The following is a 10,213-nucleotide window of genomic DNA, read 5'->3' on the forward strand; positions in this document are numbered from 1 at the left end:
CTGACGAGAGAGGCTGCAGGACTTCAAAACTCACCCACATCTGAATCCCTGATTTCACCTGCCTTTCTCAAACATGTAGCCTATCATTCCATCCTAATAATAATATCACAACTAATGATTATCAGGAGATGCTAGGCAGTCAGCATTTGACTTTTTTTTTTTTTGATACATTATTTCATCTAATTCTCACGATACTACCTTGAGGTATTATTCTTCTGTACATGGAGAAAACCAGGATCAAGTAGTTTGGTTACAACCAATGACTCTTGGGTAGCCCATGGTAAGACTTACATGCATCTCTTCCCAGAACCCCAGCTTCATACCCAGTGCTATGTCTTCCCCTGAGAATGGCCTCTGCTGGCAGGTGCTCCAGTTTTTCTGCTAGACCCATTACACGTACATGTCTCAGCTACTTAACGGGGAAACCCAAACACTGAGTTTGGGCCAATGGAGACAATAAGTAATTGTAAATTGAGTCAAACTCAATTTTCTTTATTTATTTATTGGAGGGGAGTTTATTTCTTTTAAAAAAGTTTTATTGAAGTACAGTTGATTTACACTGCTGTGTTTCATTTCTGTTGTACAGTAAAGTGACTCAGTTATACACATACATTGTTTTTCATGTTCTTTTCCACCATGGTTTTCCACAAGCTATTGAATATAGTTCTCTGTGTTTTACAGTAGGACCTTATTGTTTATCTGTCCTGTATACCAGAATTTGCATCTGTTAATCCCAATGTCCCAGACCAGTGGGGCAAAGAACGACTCTTCCTGGGTACAAAACTTGACTTCGACAGTAATAATTTTGTGAATTTGAATACATTATTCAATCCCTATACCTCAAAAGTTAAAAGAGGGTAACAACTAGTCAGTCTTATAAGCTTATTGAGAAAAGCAAATTGATGCACAGGTGAAGTGTACAGGGCAGCTCCAGACACAACAGCAGCATAGAAGTGGAAGCATTTACGAGGCTCAGGGAACTGAAATGACACGTACATTCACTCTAGACATGCCATCTTGATCAAGACTTTATATTTTCACATTTCAGTTTATAAATTTATAAAATTTAGACAGTAGGAGATGAACTGTAAAGACCCTTCAGTTTCAACAATGCATAACTCTATAATTTATTAATATGCATCAAAACTTGTTGTCAAAGCCATATTTATATGAATAATATTGAAGCTATAATTACTGCCGTAACGCAGTAATGCACATCTACCTACCCACCAATCATCTAGTTACCTGTTTCAATTTCTCTCCATTCAATTTCTCTGTTCCTTTGTTTCTCATTGCCCCAGGGCGTCTTGTGATTCCAAACCGCATCCATGGAGAATAGTACAGAAGTGACTGAATTCATCCTGCTGGGACTAACCAGTGCCCCCGGACTGCAGGTGCCCTTGTTCATCGTGTGTACCCTCATCTACCTCTTCAGCGTGGCTGGAAACCTGGGTATGAGTGCTCTGGTTCTCATGGACTCTCGTCTTCACATTCCCATGTACTTTTTCCTTAGTAACTTGTCTTTCGTGGACTTTTGCTGTTCCACAGCTGTCACTCCCAAGGTTATGGCTGAGCTGCTTATGGGAGACCAGGTCATCTCCTACAATGCGTGTGCTGCTCAGATGTTCTTTTTCGTAGCCCTGGCCACCGTGGAAAATTTCCTCTTGGCCTCAATGGCTTATGATCGCTATGCAGCCGTGTGCAAACCCTTACACTACACAGCCACCATGACACCCAGTGTGTGTGCGGGACTGGCCGCAGGCTCCTACATCTACAGCTTCCTGAATGCCTCTGTTCACATCAGGGACACATTCAGTCTCTCTTTCTGTAGGTCCAATCTAGTCCATCACTTTTTCTGTGATGTTCCAGCAGTCATGGCTCTCTCTTGCTCTGATAGACATGTTAGTGAGCTAGTCCTTGTCTTTGTGGCAAGATTCAATATCTTTTTTGCCCTCTTGGTTATCTTGATTTCCTACCTGTTCATATTTGTCACCATCCTGAAGATGCACTCGGCTGAGGGATATCAGAAGGCTTTGTCCACCTGCACGTCTCACCTCACCACAGTCTCCATCTTCTATGGGACCGCCATCTTTATGTACTCCCAGCCCAGCTCCAGTCATTCCATGGACACAGACAAAATCGCATCTGTGTTCTATACGATGGTCATCCCCATGCTGAACCCCCTGGTCTATAGTTTAAGAAACAAGGAGGTTAAAAGTGCTTTCAAGAGGGCAGTTGAAAAAGCAAGCTTGTCTCTAGGCTTCACCTTTTAAAGCTGTAATACTTCAAATAACCTAGTTTCATTCCTCTCCTGTCTTTAACCATGAAATTATCCACATTTTCAGGCCCACACTACTTCTAAATTACTGAAATAATATTACCATTTCTCCTTCAAAAGTCTATCATCAAGAAAAAAGAAAACATTATGTCCAATTCTGTGATACCTGAATGAGGATGTCCACAGGGGTCTTTGAGTTTTGGGTGCCCTGCTTGTAAAAAACTTTATAATTATATTTGATTCATTCATATGTTCGTATTTTCTCTACCATGTAACAACACGAATGCTTGTAAGTAACACACTGGACACACAAAACCACGAATGTAAGCGCATCCAAGAAGCTCAGAAGACTTTAGTAAGTTTCCTTAGATAAGAAAATTTGGTTGGAATGGTCTCTTTTTTTCCCCAAAACTTGTGGGTTTTTTTTTCTCCTGGTTATGTTTTAGAAGCTGATTGACAATTGACAAATATTAGTGAAATTAAATTGTTCTGTAGACACTTCATGGTATTTCTTGCCACAATGTCCTTCCACTTCTTGCAAGCAGCATCCAGATTGTCTTTGGGGAATCTCTTTATGTTAGTTGGTATAAATAATACTATAATATTTGCTGTTATACAAGCAAAGTCCAAAATGACAGTGGCTTAACCACAGAGATTTTCCTTGCTCATATATTGTTCAGTTAGTTGTTCCATGGAAACTCAGTAGAACAGTAATCCAAGTTCTTTCTGTTTTGTGGCTCACCTTGTCTTTGCTCCTATTCTGTAAATCTAAAACATACTCTAAAAGCATTTATATTTACAGTAACTAGCACATGGAAGCAACCTAGATATCCACTGACAGATAAATGGATAAGAACGTTGTGGTACATACACACAATGGAATATTACTCAGCTATAGAAAGGCACACATTTGAGTCAGTTCTGATGAGATGGGTGAACTTAGAGCCTAATGGACAGAATGAAGAGAGTCAGAAAGACAAGTACTATAGATTAACACACATATGCGGCATCTAGAAAGATGGCACCAGTGACCCCATGTGCAGGGCAGCAAACGAGACACAGACGTAGAGAGACACAGTGGGGGAAGGAGAGGGTGGGGCGATCTGAGAGGATAGCGCTGAAACACACACAAGGTCACATGTGAAACAGACAGCCAGTGGGGCTTTGCTGGTGATCTGCGACAACCTGGAGGGCTGGGAGGGGGAGGGGTGGGAGAGTAGTATAAGGGGGAGGGGGCATATGTACACCTATGGCCATTTCACGGTGCTGTACACAATATTATAATTACCCCACGATTAAAAATAAAATATTAAAAGTTTAAAAAGCAGCTTTTAAATGGCTCCAGTAGAAGACACGTCACTATCATCATAAACTTAGAGCCAGAAGAGAATATATTTGGATTACAACATCTGTCCACACTGGTGTCCATCTCAGTACATCCAAACGCAGTCTTGCAAATACTGGGAGTACAGAAGGCTCTAAGTATGTAGACACAGAGAAAGGAATATCAGTGCAAGTTCCTATGGCATCTTTATTACAGAATTGAACTCCCCAAGGATCAAAACAAAACACATAAATATCATTCTACTCGGATATTTAATATAGATTATGTTTACTATTGATAAGTACTATTATGTTTACATGATACGGAAGCTTAGAATCACTGGAATGAACTGCATTACCATAACCAACTCAGATATTAAGCATTAAAATAGTTTGGTACATTTTGTCTTTTCAGTTCAGTTAGTTCAGTTGCTTAGTCGTCTCCGACTCTTTGCCACCCCATGGACTGCAGCACACCAGGCCTCCCTGTCCACCATCAACTCCCAGAGTTTACTCAAACTCATGTCCATTGAGTCGGTGATGCCATCTAGCTATCTCATCCTCTGTCGACCCCTTCTCCTCCCACCCTCAATCTTTCCCAGCATCAGGATCTTTTCAAATAAGTCAGCTCTTTGTCTTTTATGACTTACTAAATACAATCTATTTGATGTGTGGTCAGTGAGATATCATTTCTAAGGAATGATGACAAAGTTTCCAGATAATCATTGTGTCTGTCAGTGGGAATTAAAAACATTGAGTGACAATGTAGAAAATATTTCAGTCAAACAAAACACCAGTCATGCCTCTTAAAATGCTAATTTTACATAGGTTTATTTTATGAATGAATTATAAATATCCTGATTCAAATATGTAATATATTCATCCTGATGCGTGAAACTGAAATAAAAGCTTCATCCATCCATCCATTCATGCATTCATTCATTTAAAAATATTTATTTAACTCTCCTTTGATCCAGAAATTGGTTTAGGTACCAAGGACTGGGGGCTTCCCCGGTGACTCAGACAAGAAAGAATCTGCCTGCAGTGCAAGAGACCCAGATTCGATTCCTGGGTCAGGAAGATCCTTTGGAGAAGGGAATGGCTATCCACTCCAATATTCTTGCCTGGAAAATTCCATGGACAGAGGAGTCGGGAGGGCTACAAAGAGTTGGACATGACTGAGCAACTAATGCTTTCACTCACTTTTACCGAGGAGTTATGAACAAAGCAGATGAAGCTATTTCTTATATGGATTTATGTTTTAGTTTGAATATATACATAAGTACAAGATGGATTTAGAAAAGGCAGAGGAGCCAAAGATCAAATTGCCAACATTTGCTGGATCATAGAAAAAGCAAGCGAATTCCAGAAAAACATCCACTTCTACTTCATTGACTATGCTAAAGCCTTTGATTGTGTTCAGTTCAGTTCAGATGCTCAGTCATGTCCAACTCTTTGTGACCCCATGAACCACAGCACGCCAGGCCTCCCTGTCCACCACCAACTCCTGGAGTTTACCCAAATCCATGTCCATTTTCACTGTGTGGATCACAACAAACTGTGGGACATTCTTAAAGAGATGGGAATACTTCCTGAGAAATCTGTATGCAGGTCAAGAAGCAACAGCTAGAACCGGACATGGAACAATGGACTCATTCCAAATTGGGAAAGGAGTACATCAAGGCTGTATATTGTCACCCTGCTTATTTAACTTCTATGCAGAGTACATCAGGCAAAATGCTGGGCTAGATGAAGCACAAATTGGAATCAAGATTGTCGAGAGAAAGATCAAAAACCTCAGATATGCAGATGAGACAGTGAAAAAGCTGGCTTAAAACTTGGCATTCAAAACACTAAGATCATGGCATCTGGTCCCATCACTCCATGGTAAATAGATGGGGGAACTGGAAACAGCGTGTTTTACAGTGGGGCCTTGCTGTTTATCCATTTCACATGTGATAGTTTGCATCTGTTCATCCCAAACTCCTGATTCAGCTCTCCTTCATCTCCCTTCCCCTTGGCAACCACCAGTCTGTTCTTTGTGTCTTGCAAGACAGTTTCTGTTCTGTAGATAAGTTCATTTGTATCGCATTTTGGATTCCACATGTAAAGGATATCACAGGTGTTTGTCTTTCTGACTTACTTTATCTGGTATGATAATCTCCAGGTCCCTCCCTGTTGTACAAACACCATTCTTGTTTTTAGAGCTGAGTAGTATTCCATCGTATACATGTACCATGTCTACTTTACCCACTCATCTGTCAGTGGACATCGAGGTTATTTCCACGTCTTAGCTATTGCAAATAGTGCTGATAAGAACATAAGGGTGCAGGTATGTTTTTGAATTATAGTTTTGCCCTGATATATTCTCAGGCATGGAATTATTGGATCATGTGGCACCCCATTGGTCATTTAAAACTCTTTCCTTTTAGAAGAACTAGCCATATGCGATTTATTTATTTAACATATTTCCTGCTCCGGTTTGCACCTGCACACGTGGGACAAAGGAATGCATTCCAGTCCTGGGCTTGTGTATTCTCCTGTGTTTTCATGTGCATTTTCAACAAATGATAATAATTAATACCATTATGTCTAGTGGAGGTGATGGCGTTCCAGTGGAGCTGTTTCAAATCCTGAAAGATGATGCTGTGAAAGTGCTGCACTCAATATGCCAACAAATTTGGAAAACTGAGCAGTGGCCACAGGACTGGAAAAGGTCAGTTTTCATTCCAACCCCAAAGAAAGGCAATGCCAAAGAATGCTCAAACTACCGCACAATTACACTCATCTCACATGCTAGTAAAGTAATGCTCAAAATTCTCCAAGCCAGGCTTCAGCAATACGTGAACCGTGAACTTCTTGATGTTCAAGCTGGTTTTAGAAAAGGCAGAGGAACCAGAGGTCAAATTGCCAACATCCGCTGGATCATGGAAAAAGCAAGAGAGTTCCAGAAAAACATGTATTTCTGCTTTATTGATGATGCCAAAGCCTTTGACTGTGTGGATCACAATAAACTGTGGAAAATTCTGAAAGACATGGGAATACCAGACCACCTGACCTGCCTCTTGAGAAATCTGTATGCAGATCAGGAAGCAACAGTTAGAACTGGGCATGGAACAACAGACTGGTTCCAAATAGGAAAAGGAGTACGTCAAGGCTGTATATTGTCCCCCTGCTTATTTAACTTCTATGCAGAGTACATCATGAGAAACGCTGGAGTGGAAGAAACACAAGCTGGAATCAAGATTGCCAGGAGAAATGTCAATAACCTCAGATATGCAGATGACACCACCCTTATGGCAGAAAGTGAAGAGGAGCTAAAAAGCCTCCTGATGAAAGTGAAAGAGGAGAGTGAAAAAGTTGGCTTAAAGCTGAACATTCAGAAAACAAAGATCATGGCATCCAGTCCCATCACTTCATGGGAAATAGATGGGGAAACAGTAGAAACAGTGTCAGACTTTATTTTTGGGGGCTCCAAAATCACTGCAGATGGTGACTGCAGCCATGCAATTAAAAGACGCTTACTCCTTGGAAGAAAAGTTATGACCAACCTAGATAGTATATTCAAAAGCAGAGACATTACTTTGCCGACTAAGGTCCATCTAGTCAAGGCTATGGTTTTTCCAGTGGTCATGTATGGATGTGAGAGTTGGACTGTGAAGAAGGCAGAGCACCAAAGAATTGATGCTTTTGAACTGTGGTGTTGGAGAAGACTCTTGAGAGTCCCTTGGACTGCAAGGACATCCAACCAGTCCATTCTGAAGGAGATCAGCCCTGGGATTTCTTTGGAAGGAATGATGCTAAAGCTGAAACTCCAGTACTTTGGTCACCTCATGTGAAGAGTTGACTCATTGGAAAAGACTCTGATGCTGGGAGGGATTGGGGGCAGGAGGAGAAAGGGACGACAGAGGATGAGATGGCTGGATGGCATCATCGACTCGATGGATGTGAGTCTGAGTGAACTCCGGGAGTTGGTGATGGACAGGGAGGCCTGGTGTGCTGCGATTCATGGGGTCGCAAAGAGTTGGACACGACTGAGTGACTGAACTGAACTGAACTGATGTTTGTTTCTACTAAGAATCTGACATCATATGATGGGGGGATATCTCCTTAGGAAGATAAGTGCAGTGTGGGCCTTAACATGTGAGTCACTGAGTAAAGGATACCTTAGAGATGACTCTAACTTTTCTGGATCCTACATTATTAAAGAGCTAATCCTAGAGACAATTTTGATTTCTCAACAACCTTTTTGAATGCACTTTTGATCTCCCTGTTCCTCAGGCTATAGACCACAGGGTTTAGCATAGGGATGATCATAGCATAGAAAACAGGCCATTTTATCTGTATCCATGGCATGACTGGAGGTGGGCTGTAAGTACATGAAGATGACTGTCCCTTAAAAAATGGAGATGGCAGTGAGGTGAGAAGCGCAGGTGGACAAAGCCTTCTGGTATCCCTCAGCTGAGTGCATCTTGAGAATGGTGATAAATATGAGCAGGTAGGCAATAAAGATAATCATGAGAGTGAAAACCACATGGAAGGTATTAATATAAGCCAGAAGCAACTCACTGATGTGCTTATCAGAGCAAGAAAGAATCACGACTCCTGGAACATCACAGAAGTGATGGACCACACTGGACCTGCAGAAAGAGAGACTGAAGTTATCTCCAACATTTACAGAGGCATTCAGAATACCAAATGCATAAGAGCTGATGACAAGACAAGCGCACCTATTTGTTGTCGTGGAGGTGGCATAATGCAGGGGCTTGCACACTGCTGCGTAGCGGTCATAAGCCGTTGAAGCCAAGAGATAATTTTCCACAGCGGCAAAGGCTATATCTGAGCAGCACATGCATTGTAAGAAATGACCTTATTTCCTCTGAGGAATCCTGCTGTCACACCGGGTGTGAGTGCTGAGGAGTAACCAAAGTCCACCACAGAGATTACTCAGGAAAAAGCACATAGGAGTGTGAAGGTGAGGGTCCAGCAGAATCAACGTGATCATCCCCAGATTTCCAACCAGAGTGATAAGGTAAGTGAGGGTAAACATGTCAAGAGGGGGACCTGAAGTCTTGGGGCATCAATAAGTCCTAGGAGGATGAATTCAGTCACTTCTGATTTGTTCTCCACGGGTGTCATTTAGGAATCAAGGATGCCCTGCAACAGTGAGAAGTAAAGGAGCAGAGGAATGAAAAAGACAGGGACCAGTGGAGCTGGGATGCATAAATGCCCTGTGAACTATTCCAATCACAGCGATAATTTGTCTTCCAGCTCTAAAGCATACACACAAGAAAATTAGTAAAAAAATTAATAGTTGAAATTGAAGGGTTTCATGGCTCAGTCACCCCATTTACTAATTTTGTATATGAGAAACTGAGGTAAAGAAAGGGTTATGACCACCTTGTCTAAGGTCGTCATACTATTCATACTTTGGCTAGAGGCAAAGAACTGACTCACTTGAAAAGACTCTGAAGCTGGGAAACATTGAAGGCGGGAGAAGAAGGGAACGACAGAGGATGAGATGGTTGGATGGCATCACTGACTCAATGGACATGAGTTTGAGTAAACTCCTGGTGTTGGTGATGGACAGGGAGGCCTGGCCTGCTGCAGTCCGTGGGGTAGCAAGGAGTGAGACATGACTGAGCGACTGAACTGAACTTAATTGAAGGTCATCATATATCTGGAATGACTCCATCTTGCAAATTATATCCACTGAGAAGAGAAGCAGCTTACCCTTCTACAGTGTTCATTTTCAGGAATACACACATACACACACACACACACACACACACACATATATGTCACAGCTGATCCCCACTGTCTGTAGTAGTTAGGTTCTATGAAGTAACAGTGAGCAATGAATTCATGAACGCTTCTTTGCTCCTAGCAAAAATATATCTTATTTAATATATACTGTTGATTCATTAACACTGGTCTCACAGCCAACAGCTCTATACGTCATATACTTGTATTCTCCTTAAGGCTAATCACAGTCTTCTTTTAGCACTACACTCAGGAAAATTAAATTTTTTAAATTAAAAAAGTCACACAACAGGAAGGACTAAAATGTGGAAAACTGACTCTAGAAAGACTGCATGAAAACACTTATATATAACCACGGCATGGAAGAACCTAGGTGTCCATCAGGAGATGAACGGCTAAAGAAATTAAAGTCGTAACCCCTGGACCGCCAGGGAATTCCGTGGGAGATACTTTTATGTTGCTCCTTGCCTGTTTGAGGATTATTCAAAGTGGTGAACAAAATCAAAGTCACAATGAGGTACCACCTCACACTGGTCAGAGTGGCTATCATTAAAAAGTCTACAAATAACAAACGCTGGAGAAGATGTGGAGAAAATGGAACCTTCTCACACTCTGGGTGGGAATGTACACTCCAGCCACTATGGAGAAAAGCATGGTTGTGCCTTAAAAAGCTAAAAACAGAGTTGCCATGTGATCCATAAACCCCACTCCTGGCATATATCAGGGCAAAAGTATAGTTCAAACAGATACACGTACCTGTGGCGGATTTGGGTCAATGTATGGCAACGCCAATACAGTGTCGTGAAGTTCATGGGCTTCCCTGGCAGCTCAGATGGTGAGGAGCCCGTC

General features: G+C 41.7%; 1 protein-coding gene and 1 pseudogene across 1 annotated transcript; one reads left to right on the plus strand and one right to left on the minus strand.

The window, feature by feature from the left end:
• The first annotated feature begins 1,328 nt into the window (after window positions 1–1,328).
• Window positions 1,329–2,273, plus strand: LOC138420476 (olfactory receptor 5B2-like). Its single transcript, XM_069553708.1, has one exon. The coding sequence runs from the start codon at window positions 1,329–1,331 to the stop codon at window positions 2,271–2,273; it is 945 nt and encodes a 314-aa protein (XP_069409809.1).
• A 5,531-nt stretch (window positions 2,274–7,804) lies between these two features.
• On the minus strand, window positions 7,805–8,740 carry LOC138420558 (olfactory receptor 5B2-like; annotated as a pseudogene).
• Window positions 8,741–10,213: the final 1,473 nt, after the last annotated feature.

The sequence above is a fragment of the Ovis canadensis genome, chromosome 15, assembly GCF_042477335.2.
Source record: "Ovis canadensis isolate MfBH-ARS-UI-01 breed Bighorn chromosome 15, ARS-UI_OviCan_v2, whole genome shotgun sequence".
In the NCBI taxonomy this organism is placed as follows: Eukaryota; Metazoa; Chordata; class Mammalia; order Artiodactyla; family Bovidae; genus Ovis; species Ovis canadensis.

Bases quoted from the DNA above. Each gene is read 5' to 3' on its own strand.
- LOC138420476 (XM_069553708.1), top strand. From the start codon at position 1,329: ATGGAGAATAGTACAGAAGTGACTGAATTCATCCTGCTGGGACTAACC.